The following is a 22978-nucleotide window of genomic DNA, read 5'->3' as shown; positions in this document are numbered from 1 at the left end:
CTTGAGTGACAACATGCAGAATTATTAATGCTGGAGTGAGGAGTTCAAGCAGAACCGGTCAGAACCGACCTGGACCTCCAGAACCTCAGCAGAACCAGGGGCTGATCTCACTGGCTGCGGTTTTCTGTGACACTTTGTCCTTCCACTGAACTTTCCATCCGTACGGCCGGACGGCAGTTTGTTTTAATCAGTTTGGGGTTTGAGAGAAATAAATATGAAAATGTGACGAATTAATATGAAATAAATAAATTAATATTAAATAAATTAATATGAAATAAATTAATATGAAATAAATAAATTAATTAATATGAAATAAATAAATTAATTAATATGAAATAAATAAATTAATATGAAATAAATAAATTAATATTAAATAAATTAATATGAAATAAATAAATTAATTAATATGAAATAAATAAATATGAAATAAATAAAATTAATTAATTAATATTAAATAAATAAATAAATTAATATGAAATAAATAAATTAATATGAAATAAATAAATTAATATGAAATAAATAAACGCTGCAGAGACAAGTTGGACCGAGTCTGTTGGTTTTAATGTTGTTTAATCAGTTTATTTATCCAGAACCTTCCAGGTTATTCCAGGTTTCTCCAGGTGGCTCTTCAGGCCCGCCCCTCCTCCTCCACAGACATCAGACCCTCACTCTGGTGATCACTCCGCCTGCGCGCGCCCTGATTGGCTGCGTGGACGTTTTCACGTGGAGCCTGCGTGGGTCCGTTGAAGTGGAGCCTGAAACGCGCAGCGGCTCCTAGTTGCTCTGACAGCGCAGCGCAGCGGGGCGGCTCCAGGCGGCTCCAGGCGTGTCGGTGGGGACGGAACCGCGACCGGCAGGTGTTGGTCAGAACCTGCTCCAGGTAAAGCTCCGCACCGAGGACCCGGAACCTGCGCAAACTGCGCAAACTGCGGATTGTTGCGCTGCGTGGAGCGTCGTTTGTTGTTTGGGCAGAAACGATTTAAACACCGAAAACCCGGAGAAACTTTCAGAAAAGTGAATTTCTGGAGTCGCAAGTTTTGGTTGTAAACAACCAACTGACGGAACCGTTTATTGTGCTGCTGTTTGATACGATGAATGAGTGAATGAGTGAATGAGTGAATGAATGAATGAATTAATGAGTGAATGAAGTTTGATTTAATATTCCATCTGCTTCAGCCGCACTTTACCGGAACAGCTGTTTTTTCCGCTTTCAGCCTTAAAACTGCAGTTTGCTGCAGAAACCCGGATGAGCTTTGGGTCGGTGGGAGGTACCGTGGTTCCGAAGCGGTTCCAGGGTCAGAAAGTGGTTCGAACGGCAGGAAAGCGGGTTTTAAATGCCAGAACCTGCAGACATGAAGCCGGAGGTCTGAGCGCAAACATGGCGCTGGTTCTGGGAGGTTCTACTGGACCGAGCAGGCCGGGTTGGTTCTGGACAGGAGGAGGTCTGGCTCCTCTGATCTGATCCGGATTATTCGCCTTCCCCTGGAAGGTCAGTGGGTTTTCCTGCTGTGGGTCAGATCAGTCACGGACACAGAAGTTCAAACTGAAGACGCGCCACTCGGTTCGGATTCCGACCCGGTGGGTTTTTGTCTTTAACGGGTTTCCTGTTTGTTGTTCGGTTCAGAATCAGATGAATGAACTTAACGAAAAGAACGATCCGGTTCAGTTCTGGCCCTGATGTCAGATGTGAAAATCTTTAGTTGTGATTTCAGAATGGAAGTTGGGTTCGGGTTCGGAAAGAACTGATTCGGTTTGAAAATGTTTTGATTATTGATCCATCGATCCTGATTTTCAGTTAATGGTTTTTATCTTGTTTTTGAATCGGAATCATGAATCAAATGATTTTTGACTGGACATTTAAATCCTTCATGTCCATTTGGACTCTGGTTCTGGTTCTGCTGTGCTGACCCCCAGACCGACCCGGTTCTCCTGAAGGAAGCCAGAATGGAGGAATCGGACCTGAACGTCGGCTGGTTTCATATTGTTTATGGTTTTCCTGTTGTTCTACACCCAATAGAACGCCTCTTTATTTATATATATCTTTATTTTTCTTCCATTACCGTTAAAATGCGGCTCGTACCGCTGCGTACCCACCCACAAAAGTGGTATCAAATCGTGCGGCTCGATGCCGAGAAGGGAGCTATTATTTTTTTATTGGGGATTGGAGTTAAAATGATTACATAAATGAATAAAAAACGAAAAAAAATTTGAGATTTTGTGTCTCACAGAATCGGTAATCTTTCTCTATGAAACACACACACACAGGACTGTTTATGGCTGACTCAAAAACCCTTTTTAAATCCCCCTCACAGGCATAAATGTCGCCCTATTGGTCTGAAAGTTGGTCATAACATAGATACACATGCCTGCTCATGTACAATGTTTACAAAAATTTGCTAGGGCTTATGCTTTTTGTCAGGGTCCTTCAGACTGACGCCTGGTGTCTCCCAAGTATAGAAACTGTGTCTGAAGAGCATTTTCCCGCTCTTTGGCTCTCACAGCTGCAGGGGATTAATTACCATAGCAACAGAACAATTACCATAGCAACAGAACAGTGTCTGGAACTGCAGCTCCCCAGGACTGCACTGTAGGGTTTACTGGTATTTACAACTGCTTGTGTTTTCAGCATTATACTACTGATTCAAGACTATAACCATTACACATATGCTACTGATGCTAACAATTGCATTCATGCTATTGTTAGCATTTTGGCTCATTTTAGCTTATTATGCAACATACTAAAATGAGCAAAAATGCTCATACTACCGTACGAGTACAGCTTAAGAAAACATGCTTCTGACTCCCCGCAGGTTATTGACCACACTGCAGCTTTCTTAAGCATGATTGCTAATTTTTACCGTCGGAACGCTTTGTTAAGAATCCGACGGCCACACTTTGGCATGCCCCTTTAAAAATTTCTGCAGGAATTTTCTAGTTTGTTTTATTCTTCTGTGGTTTTTATGAATCCTGTCCAGTTAACGGCTGATTCTAACGAGCTTCATAAATGAACACAGTTGGAGTTTTGGTGATTGAACTAGGACCATCGTGGGTCAGGTGGCTGTAAATGGCCGGTTGAGTCATGGCACCGAATGCGTGTCTGAAAAGCAGCAGCAACCAGAACCAAACCGGGCCAGGCGGGTCGCAGAAACTGGCCCTGATGAGAGGCAGGAGGGAGCCCAGCTCTGAATGGGACCCAGTTCAGTTTAATCTACAGAACCGTTTATTTTATACCAGATATAATGAGATGGAGGAATAAATCAAACCCAGTCAGTTTTATTTGTTCTACTAAAACATTTTATGGGTTTTCCCTGCCAGCATGCCTAGGTGGGCCCCATGTGGGGGGAAGGAGGGGTAACATATGGGTCCCATATGGGTTTTGTCCATGTAGGGCTACAGACTATGTGGGCCCTAAATGGACAAAACCCATATGGGACCCATCTGGTCTGCCCTCCTTTTTCCCACATGGGGCCCACCTGGGCATGCTGGCAGGGTTTATCAGAATGTTTTAAAGTTCCAACATAAAAACCAATAAAGTGTAACTGAGTTGGGCTGTCGGCTCATTTAACATCAGTTTTCACAACTTTAGTTGGTTTTTAAACTATAACTGCTGCAGAACAAACAGCCTGGATCTGATTTCTCAGTTTCATAATCATGTTCTGGACTTTGACGTGGACATCTGATCTCCTTCTGGACCCAACAGTGGAAACGCAAACAGCAACCAGCCAGGATGAGCCAACAGGATGTCGGGCTCTCGCTCCATGTTTTATGTACACAGTTTCAAACATTAGAGACAAAATATTCAGTTTAAATTCACTGAAATTTTAATTCAAAGTCTGGAGAAGTGAAAGACTGAGCCAACATTGTGCTGACCCGGTTTCACTGGACATTCGATAAAACCGGAAACGGCTTCAGCTTGGAGTTTCTGGTCTAATGTGGTTTAATCCAGAACCAGGACAGTCGAACCATTTACAGTCTGACTTTCTGAGCTGATCTAGAGGAGTGGAGCTCCCTCTCATTTATGAATCTTTGAGTTTCTGGATTCAGATGCAAATCAGAACCACAAAAATCACAGCGTGGATCTGAAAGGAGTAAGGGAATCATTTCTGCTCTGACTGTTGTGTAAAGTTTTTACAGCTGTAAATAATACGGTAACAGTTATTGGTCTGAAGACATTGATGATCTTCATTGATTAATAATTGGGTATTTTACCCTCTTTGGGTGTAAAACCCAGAGTGAGCCCTCCATGTGGAGTCGTCCAGTCCGAGCAAAATAAACCTTCCTGTTGTCACCGTCTGCCCTCCAGCAGGGCCACATGGCGCTTCTGGGTAGAAACGGGGAACACGGCTGGTTTACCAGCCAAACCCGGTCATGGTGGTGACCTTGCTGTGACCTGGGGGTCTTCTGATTGTGGTGTCTCGGGTCCCGTCCTTGACCCGGTCCTTGGTTCTGTTGATGCAGGTGAACTGAGCCTCTGACTTTCTGTTTGATTTCTATTCAGAGTTATGACTCAGAATCCCTAAGTTAATTTAAAAGCTCGGTTTGTTGTGACCTTCACATTAAAGGCAGAGAAACTTTTTCAGACATTTTGAAAACTGCTTGTTTAAAATTTAGAACAAAGTGGCGAAAGACGTTCACCTATAGATGGACTTTAACAAAAAGTCCAACTTGAAAACTTCTGCAATGTTTTACATGCCTGGAGGTCCTGAGTGGTTTCAGTCTGCTGTTGGGACGGCAGAACCAAACCCAGAAGGTCAGATTCTGCTGATCAGACCAAAAGAGATCCGCGGATCTGCTCTGAGCGCCGGACTCCTGCAGCATCAAGTCTCTGCGTGACGCCGGACTCATAATTCAGTGGGTCTGGTGGTTTAAACCGCCTCTTCTGGTGGATCAGTGTTTGGGTTTCATGCTAGATAATTTTCTACCATGTTGCTGTTCCTGAAAACTCGGATGAAGACCTTGGCAGTTGCTGTTTCATACTCGGCTTGTCAGATTGTGTAAACCAGATATTGCTGCGTACGCGTGTTGTTCCCTGAGGTCAAATCAGAACGCAGCCTGTTGAGGCAACATGGAGGGAAATCTAACACAGACGAGACGCATCGACTGCCGTGACGCACCAGAAAGCCCGGTGGACATCGGAGACGTATTTTTTAAAAATTGTCTTTTCTCTGTTAAATGTGATCTATAAACACAGCCAGTCGGCCATGTTGGTTTCCTCTGACATCACGTTTGATCTGGAGAGGGGTTCATCTGATTGTTGAGTGAAACTGGTTTGTGTGTGTTGCATGGACCAAACCCACCATAGAGCTAAAATCGTCCGACAATCTTCCACTCTTACCGTGTGAACCAGGCATTTCCCTTCCTGAAACCGACCAGCTGGCCGTGGACTGTTCAGTTCTTGACTCCAAGGTTTTGATGGGTTGGAAGTTCATTGGGGGCATTTGCAGAAAGTTTCTTTGGGGGCGTTCCCCTCCTGGTGGTGTTGGGCCCCTCTCTGTTTGCGTTGCAGTAGGTGGTGCGGGTCCACAGCATGGTTCTGGTTCTGAGTGCAGATTTCTGTTGACCTAAATGCAGAGACTTCATTGTTCTCTGTTTGCACAGCAGTGTCCAAACAATGCAGCTTGTTTTCTCTGACGCCTCCTGTCGGAGCTCGGCTTTCTGCTGAAACTCGAAGGTTTTCCATGACGTTGCAACCAAAATATGCAGCAAAACCTCCTGAGAAAATATAAAATAATCCATTCATCCTGTGCTAAATGGACGGGTGGTAGCAATGAAATGTTTTTGTCTTTGAATCTTCGTGTTTCTCCTGAACTGTAGAGATGGACACACTGAAGGTGGGAGAGTTTTCCGGGGACCGGTGAGGTCTGGGTCAGAATGTGGCCCCCGGTACTGCAAAGGGATTTCTACAGGTGTCTTTGTCTTGACCAAAGAAAACGAGAAAATTGAGTCTAGAACCGACTACAGCCAACGTTTCTACATCTGGTTAGCTTTGACCAGATGTTGTGGAAACGATGGATGTAGCAGAGCTGAAGCGAGAGCTACACCTTGTGAAGCTCTCGCTCAACACTAACAGTCTGACTTCTCTGTTTCAGCGCTCTGTGCATGTTTCCTCTGGAGATCGACATGCCGATGGACGTGACCATGCCCCTCTACCTGTCCAAGGAGGAGTTCGCCTTCACCACCACCTCTACGGTACAGAAGTCGGCCCGAAGCTCCTGCCTGAGGTTCCAGCACACAACCTGTGTGAACAAAACTGAGCGTGAAGATGGCGCCGTCACCAGCAAAGACGCGAAAAAAAAGAAGCGTGTTACGTTTGCCGACCACAAAGGTCTGTCCTTAACCAAGGTGAAGATCTTCTCCAAGTTCACAGACCCCATAGAAATCCCTGTGAACATTCAGGAAATGCTGAGCTCCAAGCTCACGCTGTCGTCCACGGAGGAGGACAAACTGGTGCTGGATTTCACTCAGCCCTCCTCCGACTACCTGCTGTTCCGGCAGAACCTGGAGCAGAACCTCGTGAGCCTGGAGCATTGCGTGCTGAAGGAGAAGGCCTTTGCAGGAACCGTTAAAGTAAAAAACGTATCGTTTGAAAAGTCCGTGATGGTTCGGGTGACCTTTGACTCGTGGAAAAGCCACACGGATGTCAGCTGTGAATACGTGAAGGACACGTACCCGACCTCGTACAGCGACACCTTCTCCTTCGAGGCGTCTCTGCCCGCCGAGATGTGGCCCAACGAGCAAGTCGAGTTCGCCGTGTGCTACAAGGTGAGCGGGAACGAGTACTGGGACAGCAACCAGGGTAAGAACTACCGCATCGTCTGGTCCTACATGAAGAAAAACCGCCACTCGGACTCATCGCAGTTCGGGATCCACTTCGACCGGTACGGCAGCCCCACCTGTTCACACGGGCTCTTCCCTGACTGGCCGAGTTACGCCGGCTACGAGAACATCGGGCCTTACTACTGAACATCTGATGTCACAGTTTTTAAATTGCACGTTGTCTGTGATGACCTGCTTGTTTTAAAATGGTTTCTGTAATGTTGGGTTGCTCCTGAAGTCCGTTTCACTGTCTGCCGGATCACACTGCAGACCGAGCCGGACCCCGACCCGGGCAGGTGTTCATCATCATCATCAACATCTTCATCCCAGATCAGATTTTAAACCTGCTGTTGTCACAGGATCTGTGACTAACCGACCAAACCTCCACTAATAAGCCTTGAAGTTCTCGGGTTTTGACCTTCGGAGGGACGAGTTGAGCAAACCGGAGCTGCTAACAGGAAGTCCAGTTGTTTTTATTCACCGGTTAAGATCACCGAGCACCTGAGGTGTCCTGCTGCCACTTCTGCTACAGGGAACATTTTTAAGCTATTAACTCGTGTTTTCTCAGAAAGTTTCGTGTTCAGGAAGAACTTGGTGTCGGCCAGCGGACTGGAAGCTGAACAACATTCCTCAAAATGTCCTGGTTTCCTGATCTAACGAGCCTGGATCAGAGTAAATTCACTTCTTTAGCTCATTTGTTGTGAAGTTGTCTTTGTTTTTTGAACACAGTATTAAGCCATCACAGATACGCTGAGGATGCCAGATTGCTCCTGTAGTTGGTTTTCCTTTCTGTGAGATTCTTTCTGACAGTTTAAACACGGTTGCTGGCCCGTAAAGTTCAGCGATGTAAGTTTTTAACGCTCTGCTGTTTGATTCAGGCGGTTCCTGCGTCGGCTGCAACCTGCTGACAGAAGGTCTGGGTGCCGACGGTCTTGTTTTATCGGCGAACTTGAAAGTGAAAAAGTTGCTTTATTTCACCTTAATCTGTGCCGTTATTGTGAGAACAATCAGGGGAGTTTATAGTGTCGTAGTTATCAGATCAACAGGGTCGCGGTCATTTTTTTGCTTCAAATTTGCACATCAGTAAATGCAGAGGGAAGAACTCGGAGATGACTCGGATCTTTGGTTTTTAAAGGGGAGCGAGAGAAATGGAGGCGGTAATTTTCCCCGCTGAGAAAACGGTTTCCTCGGCTTTCAGAGAGTCTGTCTGCGCACAAAACCCTGAAAATGAATAAGCTATATTTTATTTAGTAGTTTGATGATCCAGTGTGTGATCTTTGGTGTGTGTGTGTGTGTGTGTGTGTGTGTGTGTGTGTGTGTGTGTGTGTGTGTTTGGCCTCGAGGCCTCTGCTTTCAGGGACTGAATGACAGAAGTAATTTTTAACAAAAGGTTAATAAAGTGTTTTACTCATAAAGATGAAATTCTGTCTGTGACAATAATCTGCTGTCAACAAAATCTGAAGAACAATAAAAAGTATATTTTTATCCCAACACTGGTTGGTTATCTTCTTTTTTTTTTTTTACACAAGTCAAATTAGTATTTAAATTAATATTTAAAAGTATTCTGATAAAGTATTATCAGAATACTTTTTGAGATCAGAAAATGTTCTTAAGCTGCTCATGGCTTCATGTTTTCAATGTTTTGGTTTTGTATCTTTATGTTATCATTTTACAACTCAGGTTTTTACATGATCTTTAATTCTGGTAATTTTCTAAATGTTCCTCCAGCAGGGGGCGCCATATGCTGACGTTATGTGACGTAGAGCTGTATGTAAATGAGGAGGCGGACCAGAACAAAGTCTGTGGTCCAAATCTGTCTCTTAATTTCAGTAAAAAAAAACCACAATCAGTGTTTGAGTCAGAATATTAGACGGATTACTGAGACGGTTTTGGTTTAAAGTAATTACCGTTTGACAAACGGCTCATGACTTCAGGAAGCTGGTGCAGCGCCACCTTGTGCTGGTGGACAGTTATGCTTTTCTATCAGAAAATAAACCGAAGACATTAATGCAGCTTAACGGGAAAAAAGTATTAGACAAATACTTGAAATTTAGTTTTTAAATTTCTAAAATAAAGCAAATAATGGCCAAATGTAATATAAACAAGTTAGATGGTCACCAAGAGAGGTTGGCAGGTTAAAACCCAAATTTAACCTTCACAATCCAAGAAAATCTTAATAAAAGTGGATATATTTACTCGCCTGAGTTAAGGCGATGTAAACTTATTCGCACAATCTAGTAGTGGATAATATTCCCAGAACCAGTCTGAGTGTGATGATGGCATCCAGGAAAAAAAATGAAGCCAAAATAAAATCTACAGAAAAAATAGTTTCTGTAGATTAGAAACTGTTATAAACTGTTTCTAATCTGCAGCGGAGATTGTATTTTATGATTCATATCTGTGTTAATTATTAACGTTTGCACAATATTTTAAAGCCTCTGTCCTAGTTTAATGTGTTTATTACCAGACAGAACAGATCAAACTGAACCAGCGTTGTTGGGAGGTCAAAGGTGGAAGTGCTCCTGATTTCCAAAACGAAGAAATGTTTAACTAACTCACCTTTGGCTCACAGAGCTCAGCGAACATCATCCACTTCCTATGAAAACCTGCATCCTGACTGCCAGGAGCTCCCATGTTTAAATCCACGGTCAGCATCTGTAAATCCCACTGGAGTAACCCTTTCAATGCCACTGCAACTGGCCAATAACACAAATTTATCTGGAATTTATATCAGAAACTAAAAGTTGCCTCTTTTCTTTACCATCAATATTCATAATCCAGTTATGAACCTGATGGGTTTAATGACTTTACTCTGCTGCAGCTGTGAGCTGATGCACAAACACAGACCCAGATCAACAAACCATCACTGGAAGAGCGTGGGTTGGGAATATATGGCAAGACATTTATATATTTATTCTTGCAATTAGCCACATATTCTTTTTTTCTTTTTACAAATTTAAAACTAGTTTAAACTTTTGCCCAAACTAACTCAATATTCTGCTACCACCAAACTCGCAGGTATTTAGATGAAAAAGCTGAACACGGTTTACATTTCAGTTAAGTTGTTACATTTTAAAGATGCAGATTGGTGCACACATGGAGGGCTCACCAGTAAACTGGTGGACGTTGTTTGCTTTTGCTAGTTTTAAATGTCGATCATTTTCATCTCATTAGCCCAAGTCAGTGTCAGATAGTCAGGACTTTTACTAGTAAACATTTTGTGAACTTCATGGAGGAAAAGTTCTACTAAGCCAGAGTGATGAACTAGTATCTCTAAAAGTATTTTCAACTAGTTTATCAAAATGTTAAAGGTGCAGAGGTGATAAGTGCACCAGGAAGATTTACCTTGTACAGTGTAGTTTAGACTAATAGAGATGAATGATGACTGACACCAAGGACAATGAGTAAATCTAGAAACGTGTTGCCATAGCCTGAGTTTGCTGAACCTGTCTGGGCTGCTCTGTGTCACGTGACCGTGGCTGTTTGCACTAAACACTGGACGTAAAATGTGACAGGATGTTGAGTTTGATTCAATAAGTTTCAGCATGTTTTAGAAGCTGAGGAACTGCTTGATTAATCGATGATGTGAAGAACTTCAGACCAAAATCTGCAGATGCTACAAAGTTTTGATCTTTAACTGGTGAGTTCAACTTTGTTAAAAGTACAGAAATCTTTTAACTGACTAAACCTCATCATTGTATTCTCTCCAGAAGCACAGAGCATGTCATGAATTTTATATCCTGGAAGGTTTATTTATATGGAAATAATCAGTAAAAGACCCACAGAGAGTAAAGACCAGAAGCCTTTTCTCAACCTTTTTACATTTTGCTCCCTTAGCTGTAATGTTCACACGGTGAGGAAGGAAGTGGTTTGATGAGAGCAGGACTGGTTGTATTTCTAAGAAGCATCATGTAAATGATTATATTCTGTATGTTACGATCCACTCTGTCCAGAAAAACCAATGCAGAATTTGTTTATGCACCATTGCTAGAATGTACATGAAGTGAGTCTGAACGATGCGGTGTCGTAAAACCCAGACCGGAAAGACCATCTGGGGCATCTATATGTGAAGTTTTTAACGTTCTGCTGTTTGATTCAGGCCTCACACATGAAGACAGATTTATTCTGCTAGCAGTGGGGAGACATTATGAAACTTAAAGCGCACAAAACGTTTCAGGGATCTCATTTCTAAAGGTGGCATAAGAACAAAACACTGGCTGGAAATGGTGAGAGAGCATGTCTGAATAACAATGGCAGCAATGCCTAGTTAGTTTCTAACAGTTCTCCTAAAAGTAATAAAAAAAATAATGCATTTTAATCAGACGGTGTCTTTCAGGACATTTCTAATTCTACATGTGATTATTCACATGACTGATGAACACAGCAGAGCTCCCAGTCTTGGTAACGTCTGAAACTGAAGGCTGACCAGCAAAAACAGGAAGCCACTCAGTCTCACCACTAAGAAGAAACTATGACACGAAGACAACAGGATCTGTTTTCCATTAGACCAGCTGTGGTTTGCTTTCAAATACCTCCTTGATATACATACACCTGCTATGAGTCAAAGCTTTTATGCAACCTGAAGCTGAAGTTTAAAATTTAAAAACGAACAAATGCTAAAATCAAACTATTTGATCTGTGTTCAGCAGGACCCAATGGCTCTGAAACAAATACTGTTTGAGACCCTACAGCAGCTGGGAGATGAAGAATTTCGTAGCTTTAAATGGTTCTTGCAGCAGTCAGACGAGCTCGATGGTCTTCCAGTCATCCCAAAGAGTTATCTGGAGAACGCAGACCGACAGGAGACGGTGGATCAGATGGTGCAGAAGTACAACCACTGGGCTGTGCAGGTGCTGAAGAAGAACCTCCAGAAGATCTACAGAAATGACCTCCAGGATCAGTTATCAAACATCCACAGAACTGCGCAAGGTAATTCACCAGGCAGCTGGTTGGGACTTATCAAAGTTAGTTTTTTGGGCCCTTGATATAAAAGCAACCAGTTACTGATTAATTTTCTGTTTCTTGTGTGTTTCTGTCCTACAAAGACATGGAAAATCCACAATCCGTTGGAAACCACAAAGAAAGGCTGCAATCAAACCTCCAGGACACATTCAGGTGTAGACATGAAGGGTGGACCTCAAAAAGGAATACAGTCAGTTTAGACGAAGCCTACACTGAGCCGTGTATCACAGCAGGAGACCAGCCTGCCTCCAGGTTCATCAGAAGGATTGAAATGGCATTTGGAGAGCCTTCTGAACCAAAAATCAGCAACATATTCACACACCCGTCAGGAACAAAGGCAAACGTTAGAACAGTGATGACCAGCGGAGAGGCAGGAATGGGAAAAACCTTCTTGGTTCACAAATTTGTTCTTGACTGGACAGAAAACAGAACCAGTCAGGATGTTCATCTGATATTTCCCCTCATGCTTAACCTGGTGAATTTCCCAAGGCAGGAGACACTCAGTCTGTCTGAACTGATCCACACGTGTATTCCTGAAACTGTACACATGGCAAAGGAGGAACTCAACCGCATCTTCATATCACTGCAGACATCAGGAAACTCTAATTTTGATAAGAGTGAATATAAAATCATTTTTGTACTGGATGGGCTGGATGTGAGCCAACTTCCACTGGACTTCAGTGCTGCAGAAAAACTGCCTGTTGATGTGACCAAAGCTGCTCCAGTGGAAACGCTGGTGACGAACCTGATTCGAGGGCATCTGCTTCCCTCGGCTCGCCTCTGGATCACCATGCGACCTTCAGGCACTGGCCAGATTCCTCCTGAATTCATCGACATGGAAACAGAGCTCCGAGGTTTCTCTGAGCAACAGAAGGAAAAGTACTTCAGAAAGAGATTCAGAGACAAAGAGCAGGCCCACAGGGTCGTCTCCCACATCAGGATGTCACCAAGCCTGCAGTACATGTGCCATCTCCCAGTCTTCTGCTGGATCACTGCTGGAGTTCTGCAGGATGTGTTAAAGACCAGCACTGGAGGAGAACTGCCCAGTACTTTAACTGGGATTTACATTGAGATCCTCATGGCTCAGATCCAAACCATGAAACAAAAGTTTGGCAAACCAAAAAGTTTAAATTACCTCAAGACTTTGACGAAACTTGCTTTCAACCAGCTAGAAAATGGTGGCCTGTCATTTTCTGTGGAAAGCATAAAGGAGGACGATGTTAAGAGCTTTGATGATTTTTCTGTATATCCAGAAGTATTCTCACAGTTCTTCAAGGAGGAGCATTGTCTGAAAATGAATGGAAAGAGAGTGTTTAGCTTCCTCCATTGGAGCATAGTAGAGTTTCTGGCTGCTCTGTTTGTCGTCTCGCGCATTAGAAACAAACCAAAAAACACTTTCCGAATTCCAGGTTTCGTTTACAGCCAAAAGCATCCACAGGAGCCCTTCTATGAATTCATCGACAAAGCCGTAAAGAGTTCAGATGGACACCTGGACACATTTCTTCGCTTTCTCCTTGGTCTTTCTCTGCAAAGAAATCAGCTTCATCTTGAAGATCTACTGCCACAGACAGGAAGTAGCTCACAGAGCAGACAGCTAACTGTTGATCGTGTTAAAAATAAAATCAGAAACAGTCCTTCTCCAGAACGAAAAATCTCTCTATTCCCATGCCTGAATGAGCTGATGGACGGTTCTCCAGTCGATGAGGTCCAGCAGTTCCTGAAATCAGAAACAGGATTCGTGGATGAACTGTCTCCTTCTCATTGGTCAGCGCTGGTCTTCATATTACTTTCATCACTAAAAGATCGACATGTGTTTGACCTGAAGAAATACCTCCCTTCAGAAAAGATTCTCCTTGCTCTCCTGCCAGTGGTTAAAACCTCCAAGACATCACTGTGAGCTTCAGCGGACATTTATTATGACACGCTTAACAAAAAAACTATTTACTGAAGTTTCACTATCTCATCTTTTCCAGGCTGACTGGCTGTAGCCTTTCAGAGAGAAGTTGTGCAGCTCTGTCCTCAGTCTTTAGCTGTCAGTCCTGTAGTCTGAGAAAGCTGGACCTGAGTAACAACGACCTCAGAGATTCAGGAGTGGAGCTGCTGGCTGCTGGGCTGAAGAGTCCTCACTGTAAACTGGAAACTCTCAGGTCAGAATGGCTCGACTTTTAAAGTTATAATGGGACGTTTCTTATGGGTGAGAGACTCAGCACTGGCATTGCTAAATTAGTCAATGGTTTCTATGTTGCTTTAGTTAAAACGGTAGACTATTCGAACTAGGAGAGCAACAGATTGGTGATATTTCTGATCTCTAAAGTTTAAAGAATGTGGTTTAAAAAACTGTAGAATCTCGTTTTCTCTGGTTGTGAACCTTTTTAGCATCACTTAGTAACTTTCTTGAAGTAATTTACCTGGTTCCAAATCTCTGGTAAAGAACCTCCAGACATTCGAAATGTAGTATTGCAGAAACCAAAGCCCTTCAGCTGAAGGAGAGCCGAGGTGAGAAGGCTGCAGTCGGACTGGAACATTACGACATTGACAGCTTTACGTCATAAATGACACAAAGCTCCTACACCCAGCAGCTAATCAAAGACTAGACAACACTGCAAGATAACTTTGAAAGAGAAATAAGTCTTTAAAAACTAATTTCTTAATCAAAGACACCACATGGTAAATGACTTGGACTAGTACTACGCTTTATCAAGTGCAGAGGTTTTGGATCCAAAGCACTTCACACTACCTTTAGTCATTTACACACAAATACACACACACTCACACACGCTAATATGAATATACAGAGTAAATATCAAACGTTTCTTCGTTTTAGGCTTATCTGCTGTAACTTGTCAAAGGGAAGCTGTGGAGCTCTGTCCTCAGTTCTTGGATCAGAGTCCTGTAGCCTTGAAGAGCTGGACCTGAGCAGCAATGACCTGCAGGATTCAGGATTGGAGCTCCTATCAGCAGGACTCAGCAGTCCACATTGTAAACTGGAGACACTAAGGTCAGTTTTTATTGATTAACAGAAATATCTAGGCTTTGTTCTACATTAAAGCTTCCAGAAAAGTAAAATAAAAAAAACACTTTTTTTATATCTCCCTCTCTGCTTAAGGGTCCGTGACTGTAAGCTGTCAGAAGATATTTGTGAAGCCCTCACGCTGTTGGAGTTACGTAGTCTGAGACAACTGGACCTGAGGAACAACGAGCTGGGACCATCAGGACAGGAGTTGTGTCAAACATGTACGCAAAAAACTATTTGGTGAGCAAAAACATCCAATAGTGGTCACAGCAACCCATCCATCCATCCATTTTCTTGCACCCTCGTCCCTTAATCAGGTTGGGAGGGTTGCTGGTGCCCATCTCCAGCTAACGTTTCGGGCGAGGGGCAGGGTACACCCTGGACAGGTCGCCAGTCTGTTGTAGGTCACAGCAACCCATTTCCCACAAACGCAACAGGCTGCGTTCACACTGCAGCCCGAAGTGACCCAATTCTGATTTTTTTTTTATGCCGTAATGCGACCTAAATCTGATCTTTTTATGACAATCTGAACAACACAAGTTGAATTTTTTTTGCCAAATGTGACCCAGGCCTCTTGAATATCCGACACGTATCCAATCTTTTCAAACGTTCAGTTCGCATTCATTCAACCTGAACATCATTGATACTCAACAAATCTCACTATTCTGCGTCCTGATGCACGAGCGGGAAGAAAAACAGCAACCATGACGGACTGTAATGAGGATTAAGTTGTTAATTTGCTGCTCTGGTCGGACAACAACTTCAAATGTGTTAGCTAAGCTCCACCGTTAGCCTCCATGTTTCCTTCTCCAAACACTGAGAACACTCTCTATATTATTGTGCCCTCTGCTGCGCATGCAGGACACTTCAGGTCGTTGCCCGTTCACACTGGAGGTCACATACAGGTCGCATATATTTGGAAGTGTGAACGGCCAAGGCAAAAAAAAAAAAACCCCTGATTTGACAAATCGGAATTGGGTCACTTCAGGCTGCAGTGACCCAATTCCGATTTGTCAAATCAGGGTTTTTTTGTTTTTTTCTGGTAGAAACACAACCCATGGAAACTCAATGTCTCCTTGATTCCTCCATGTTCCATCTTCTCTGAGTGAAAATCAGTTTAAAACATCTGAAACTTTTTACTTTTCTGATCATTTCATATTTAACTCACTTGATATCCTTGACTGTCTTTGATTCCTGCAGGACTCACAACATCTCTCTGAGAGGAATGATCTCTAAAAGTGTTCTGATCCAGTCAGGATGTCCTTCTGTCTATCAGCTCACAGTAAAAAAAGAGAAGTCTGGACCTTTGACCCGAGTCATTGTTGGTGAGAAAAAAATGGATGCGATGAACAGAAAAATTGTACTTATTGGTGAAGCGAGAGCAGAAAAATGTGCTGTGATAGACGCTCTGTTGAACTACATCATAGGAGTGAGGTTTGATGATGAAGTCTGGTTCCGGGTCACAGAGGAGGAAGGACATCAGGCAACAGATGTGATGATTTATGAGATCTTTGGTTTTGAAGATAAATCTCTGCCCTTCCCTCTGACCATCATTGATGCTGGACATGAAGGCATTGAGAGAGATGCCGTTATCAGAGAACGGTTATCAGACTTCCTGCAGGTGGAGGACAGAGCAGCAGCTGTTGTGTGCCTGGTGCTGAATGCAGGTGACGGTCTGCAGAGCAGCCGACTGAAGCACACGTACGACTCAGTCATGACCCTGTTTGCAGAACAAGAGGACAAATGCACAGTCATTTTAACCACAAACTCAGATGGACAAAATCACAGCAACATAATGCAAGATCTGGAAACTACACACATTAAATTTCTTAGAAATGAAAAGAAGGAACCATTTTATTTCCTGTTTAATAACCGGCAGCATGAAGACCGGACTGGAAATACAGACGAGCTGGAGCAGGCTTATAAATTATCAGAGAGGGAACTCTGGAAGTTCACAGGTTTCCTGAAAGAAGCTGAAGGTCGAATGGTTTTGGCAGCAGTTGAAGAGTTTCATGAGCACGGCCGACTTAAAGCTTGCATCCAGAACCTGCAGGACAGAATCCAGCTGACGGATTTAAAGGTAGCAGAACTCAAACAGATTCAAAAAGCTCTACAGAACCATGCAGAAGAGAAGAAAAGCAATGAAAGCTTCTCTGTAGAAATGGATGAAGTCTATAAAGATACAGAACCCATCAATGGTGGGACGTGGCTGTGGTTTTTTTATAACGGCGCCCTCTGCTGCACCGTCTGTGAAGAAAACTGTCATTATCCTGGATGCACAGTCGCCAAGACACCAGAAGACTGTGAGGTGATAAAAGACGGTTTCTGTGCTGTTTGTACCAACAAGTGTCCCGTTTCAGCTCACGTGAAAGAAGAGTGGAGGTATGTGACCAAAACAAAAAGAGTTGAGATGACGCTTCTGGATGTGACGAAGAAGTACGAAAGGAATGAGACGGAAAGTGAGAACAGTATCAGCCTTTTAGATCATCTGGAAGAGGAAATAAAACACCAGAAAGCAAAGAAGTCCCAGATCATTGATGAGATCTACAAACATGTTGTCAGACTGCAGCAGATTGACCTGAAGGAGGATCCAGCATCTGAATATCTGGACCTACTGACAGAAAATGGAGACACAGAGATGCTGCTGAGACTGGAGGGTCTGAGAAAACAAGACGATGATCAAAATACTGAATGAGCAGCTGGAAGGTTCTGGTTCTGATCCGTTCATTTACTGCTGGCAAGTAAAACCATAACAAGTATTAATAGAATTATGTTCCATTTTAACAAGTTACCCGTCAAAAGTTTACAATGTCTCAGAGTGGAAGAAATAGAAGAATACCAAATATTATATGTCATGTCTGGAAAGTTTCGCTGAGATGATTTTGCAGTGAAAATCTTTCTCTTGAGTTTCTTCTATGCAGTGTGTTGGAATAAAGAACTGAAATCTAGATTTCCTTAAAAGAAGTGAAATCATTGAGGAATTTTTTAAATCACAAGCTGAAAGATTTTACAGTACATGTATTGAACAGAAAGAACCAGAATAAGCTATGATGTAGTGAAGGTTTTAAATCTGCTGTTTTTCCACATTAGATTTCTTCCTGTTGGAGCATTTTTATTATCTGCAGATTTATTCTAAATCAGAGACTTGGAGTAAACTGTTGGTTTAACCTTCTGAATGAGTTTCACAGTTTTTCCCTGTCAGAAAGTTTCAGTTGGTTCTGAAAGGCAGAACATCCATCCATCCATCCATCCATCCATTTTCTTCCGCTTATCCGGGGTCGGGTCGCGGGGGCAGCAGCTTCAGAAGGGAGGCCCAGACTTCCCTCCCCAGCCACTTCTTCCAGCTCCTCCGGGGGAATCCCAAGGCGTTCCCAGGCCAGCCGAGAGACGTAATCCCTCCAGCGTGTCCTGGGTCTCCCCTCCTCCCGGTGGGACCTGAACTCCTCACCAGGGAGGCGTCCAGGAGGCATCCTGACCAGATGCCCGAGCCTCAACTGGCTCCTCTCGACGTGGAGGAGCAGCGGCTCTACTCTGAGTCCCTCCCGGATGACCGAGCTTCTCTCTCTAAGGGAGAGCCCAGCCACCCTGCGGAGGAGGAAACCCATTTCGGCCGCTTGTATCCGTGATCTCGTTCTTTCGGTCATGACCCAAAGCTCATGACCATAGATGAGGGTGGGAACGTAGATCGACCGGTAAATCGAGAGCTTTACCGGGCTGTCTAAATGTTGAAGGGCTACTTTGCTCTACAACAGGGATACCTGTATACGGGAGACCAGTGGTGTCAAACTCGTTTTTATTTTGGGCCGAATCAAAAATCTGAACGTTCTTAAAGGGCCGGTTGCACCAGAATCTATTGATAAAACCAATAAAACTGTTAAAATATCAATAAATAGCTGTTCCTCTGGGATTTGTGATTATTTTAGTGTTTATTTTTGCAATCAAAATGACAGATTTTGTGGTGAATATTAAGAAATATTTGCAATCATTATTTTTTTTTTACAATATTTACGCTAATGTATGATGTCAAATGTGACTATCACTCGTCATATCGGTTACGGATTCAACGTTTTTGACCAATTTTGAGAAAATTAGCAGTAAAATCAGGAAAAAATTTGGAAATTTGTTGATTTTGTGTGATTTTTGCAGATTTGTGAAAAACTGGACGGACTTATTGATGTAATTTGGAGTCCAGAGGGCCACATAAAAAGCTGCGGCGGGCCAGATTTGGCCCCCGGGCCTCGAGTTTGACACCTGTGATCTATGTCATACAGTGTTCTGCATAAAAATATCGATCTTCTGTGAATTAAAGATTTGATGTCTGTGTTCCGTGTGTGTTTATTGGATCCGACTCAAATCAGTGATGGAATCTGTACAGACACTAATATTTGTTTGAATTCAGATTGTCAGTGTGAAAATGTAATATTAAAGTTTAAAAAAAACTTTCAAAATGAGACCGAAAATATTCTCTGCAATTTCATACTCTACTAGTATGTTTTGTATTATAAGTATTTAAAACGATAGTCTGTCCCTGTCCATCTAAAATTCACCTTTATGCAGAAAATGAGTACTATTCTGATGCATTTATATTGTTTTAATTTTTAGTTTGAACAAATACAAATGTGTACGAGTGTATCTTAAATAAAGCATGATACTAAACTGACCTAAAACATTGATAGAAGAAGGTATTTATGCTTATGTTCTATGTACCAGTAAATCCCCAAGCAAGGTTAGTGACTCAAAGTGTCCACTTTCATCTTCTACCTCACCGGTTCATACACCTGCTCCTCTTCCTCGAACTAAGCTGAGCGCAGAACCCCCCTCTCTAGACATCAGCAGTGCAGCAGTGAGGTATGCAAGGAGGAATCCGACTGTCTTCCCTGAAGCTAATGTTTAAAACATCCATGACAAGATTCCAGGTCTCCTAACAAACACTGGCAGCACCTGTAACCTTATTATTCAAGCTACTGTGTATTACCATGACAAATGAATCACACGTTAGAAAAAGCTGAAAAATGGTATCAGTCAATGATTGTTACAATCACACTCACTACTCTGACTCACCACCAGGTGGTGCTCTGTGTCTGAATAAGATGATTTTATACCTGAGAGCTTGGCCGTACCAAGCTTTTCCATCCATCCATCCATCCATCCATTTTCTTGCACCCTTTTTCCCTCAGTGGAGTCAGGAGGTGCTGGTGCCTATATCCAGCTAACGTTCTGGGCGAGAGGCAGGGTACACCCTGGACAGGTCGCCAGTCTGTCGCAGGGCAACACAGAGACACACAAACTCACACCTAGGGGCAATTTGGAGAGGCCAATTAACCTGACAGTCATGTTTCTGGACTGTGGGAGGAAACCGGAGTACCTGGAGAAAACCCACCATGCACAGGGAGAACATGGAGACTCCATGCAGACAGACCCCAGGCCGGGAATCGAACCCAGAACCTTCTTGCTGCAGGGCAACAGCTCTACCAACTGCACCACTGTGCAGCCCCACCAAGCTTTTCCACTCTAACCAATAGGGAAAGTCAACTGCTTAGGCACTATTTGCACATCACTAAGACAGTTCTAGGTAAAATATTTCAGAACTAAATTCATTTACATGAAAACACCTAAATTCACTCAAACATAAAGAAAGAACCCTAAATAACCTATTTATACAGTTTATCAGTAAAAAGCACATTTAGTTTATAAAGTACATGATGCAAAGGACAAGTGGAAATCACTCTGAAGGTATTGATATTTTAGGTTAATATTCCTTTGGTGGTTTTATTATTATTCTAATTTATAGTACTTGGTAGATTTAAACTTCCCATATATTGAGTCATTGTGTCTTAATTGTTTTTAAGGCTTTAATCTAAGCTTGATAAATATTTAATTGTTACTTTTAACAACTAGTTTTGAAAGGATGGAATCATTATATAAGTTTTCAAAATGGTTTGAGTAAGTTTGTTCCTCTTCTAGGACCTCCACTCTGGACACCATGACAGTGGTGTAGTTGGTAGAGCTGTTGCCTTGCAGCAATAAGGTTCTGGGTTCGATTCCCGGTCTTTCTGCATGGAGTCTCCATGTTCTCCCTGTGCATGGTGGGTTTTCTCCAGGTACTCTGGTTTCCTCCCACAGTCCAAAAACATGACTGTCAAGTTAATTGGCCTGTCCAAATTGCCCCTAGGTGTGAGTGTGTGTGTGTGTGTATGGTTGTGTGTCTCTGTGTTGCCCTGCGACAGACTGGCGACCTGTCCAGGTGACCCCGCCTCTCGCCCGAAACGTTAGCTGGAGATGGGCACCAGCACCTCCTGACCCCACTGAGGGAAAAAGGGTGCAAGAAAATGGATGGATGTTCCTCTTCTAGGACCTCCACTCTGGACACCATGATCTCCAAAAGTACTCTGATCCAATCGGGAAATCCATCCGTTTAACCAGCTGAGGCCAAAAAAGGAAAAACCTGCAAAGCTGACAAAACTGACAGTTGGTGGAAAAGATGGATGCAAGAGACATAAAACAATCCTACTGGTTGGTGAAGCAGGAGCAGGAAAATCCACTTTCATCAATGCGCTGGTCAATTTCACCATGGGAGTGAAGTTTCAGGATGAGGTTTGGTTTCAAATCGTGGAGGAGGTGGACCTTGAGACATCTGAAGTGATTGTCTATGAAATATCTGGGTTTGAAGGTAAAGCCATACCCTATATCTCTGATATCTCTGAGCATTATCGATACTCCAGGATTTGGAAGCACCAGAGGGACAGAACACGATGTTAACATCAGTCAGCGATTATTCAACTTGTTTCAATCAATGGATGGTGTTCATGCAATTCATGGAGTGGGTCTGGTAACGAAAGCAAGCGATAATCGTCTCAGTGATGTATATCTTGAATTCCATCATGTCGCTGTTTGGAAAAAACATAGAAGAGAACATCGTAGCTCTCATCTCTCACTCGAATGGAAGAACACCAAAGAACGTCCGTCAAGCTCTTGAAGTTTCAACCATTAAGTGTGCCAAAGACGAGAAGAAGCGGCCCGTCTACTTCTTGTTTAATAACTGTCAGAGCGAAGACCGGAGCCAAGTAGCAGAATACCTGGAAGGGGCCAATAAGATAACGGAGAAAGGACTGACAGAGTTCACTGCCTTTCTGGAAAACCTCAAAATGTGAAGGCAACTGTTGTTGTAATAAAGGAACGCAGTGAACTGACAGCCTGCAAAGAATAATTGAAACTGAACAAAAACAGGAGCAAATCAGACAGATTCAACATGACCTGGTTAAATATAAAGAAGAGATGAAACAGAATGAAAATTTCACTATAGAAATAGAGTCCTACAAAGTCAGAGAACCTATAAATGCCGAAAACTGGTTTAAAGGTGGTTCTTTTGAAGGAGCTATGTGCTGAACTCGCTGTGAGGGGAACTGTCACTATCCTGGATGCATACTGGCCCCAAGTCCTGCCTTCTGTGATGTCATCAGAGGAGGTCACTGCAAGTCCTGCCTTCTGTGATGTCATCAAAGGAGGTCACTGCAAGTCCTGCCTTCTGTGATGTCATCAGAGGAGGTCACTGCAAGTCCTGCCTTCTGTGATGTCATCAAAGGAGGTCACTGCACGTCCTGCCTTCTGTGATGTCATCAAAGGAGGTCACTGCAAGTCCTGCCTTCTGTGATGTCATCAAAGGAGGTCACTGCAAGTCCTGCCTTCTGTGATGTCATCAAAGGAGGTCACTGCACGTCCTGCCTTCTGTGATGTCATCAAAGGAGGTCACTGCAAGTCCTGCCTTCTGTGATGTCATCAGAGGAGGTCACTGCAAGTCCTGCCTTCTGTGATGTCATCAGAGGAGGTCACTGCAAGTCCTGCCTTCTGTGATGTCATCAGAGGAGGTCACTGCAAGTCCTGCCTTCTGTGATGTCATCAGAGGAGGTCACTGCAAGTCCTGCCTTCTGTGATGTCATCAGAGGAGGTCACTGCAAGTCCTGCCTTCTGTGATGTCATCAGAGGAGGTCACTGCAAGTCCTGCCTTCTGTGATGTCATCAAAGGAGGTCACTGCAAGTCCTGCCTTCTGTGATGTCATCAAAGGAGGTCACTGCAAGTCCTGCCTTCTGTGATGTCATCAGAGGAGGTCACTGCAAGTCCTGCCTTCTGTGATGTCATCAGAGGAGGTCACTGCAAGTCCTGCCTTCTGTGATGTCATCAGAGGAGGT

At 43.3% G+C, this 22978-nt stretch overlaps 2 protein-coding genes and 1 pseudogene across 3 annotated transcripts; all 3 read left to right on the top strand.

Moving 5' to 3' along the window:
- Positions 1 to 501: 501 nt before the first annotated feature.
- LOC103474051 (protein phosphatase 1, regulatory subunit 3B) lies at positions 502 to 8307 on the top strand. The gene is given in 3 exon segments (XM_008424768.3): positions 502 to 742; positions 744 to 880; positions 6090 to 8307. Coding segments are annotated over 3 exon segments (1191 nt in total). The 5' UTR covers positions 502 to 562; the 3' UTR covers positions 6964 to 8307.
- A 78-nt stretch (positions 8308 to 8385) lies between these two features.
- On the top strand, positions 8386 to 17739 carry LOC103474069 (uncharacterized). Of its 2 annotated transcripts, none has more exons than XM_008424793.3 (7): positions 8386 to 10456; positions 11463 to 11745; positions 11862 to 13671; positions 13752 to 13925; positions 14603 to 14776; positions 14885 to 15031; positions 15992 to 17739. In XM_008424793.3, the coding sequence occupies exons 2-7, from the start codon at positions 11472 to 11474 to the stop codon at positions 17484 to 17486; spliced, it is 4074 nt and encodes a 1357-aa protein (XP_008423015.3). In that variant the 5' UTR covers positions 8386 to 10456; positions 11463 to 11471; the 3' UTR covers positions 17487 to 17739. The 2 variants fall into 2 exon arrangements, with proteins under 2 accessions (XP_008423015.3, XP_017163248.2); XM_017307759.2 differs by having other exon boundaries at positions 8386 to 11042; positions 11153 to 11745.
- A 3448-nt stretch (positions 17740 to 21187) lies between these two features.
- Positions 21188 to 21942, top strand: LOC108166752 (uncharacterized; annotated as a pseudogene).
- Positions 21943 to 22978: the final 1036 nt, after the last annotated feature.

Source organism: Poecilia reticulata, chromosome 12 (assembly GCF_904066995.2).
Source record: "Poecilia reticulata chromosome 12, P_reticulata-male-v2, whole genome shotgun sequence".
NCBI classification, from domain to species: domain Eukaryota; kingdom Metazoa; phylum Chordata; class Actinopteri; order Cyprinodontiformes; family Poeciliidae; genus Poecilia; species Poecilia reticulata.
The sequence above is the reverse complement of the archived record's forward strand: the minus strand, read 5'-3'. Positions and strand labels throughout refer to the sequence as shown.

Coding starts and splice junctions, on each gene's coding strand:
- LOC103474069 (XM_017307759.2), top strand. CDS start 11,430: ATGCTAAAATCAAACTATTTGATCTGTGTTCAGCAGGACCCAATGGCT. Junction 13,926..14,602: donor TGTAAACTGGAAACTCTCAG/GTCAGAATGGCT, acceptor TCTTCGTTTTAG/GCTTATCTGCTGTAACTTGT. Junction 14,777..14,884: donor TGTAAACTGGAGACACTAAG/GTCAGTTTTTAT, acceptor TCTCTGCTTAAG/GGTCCGTGACTGTAAGCTGT.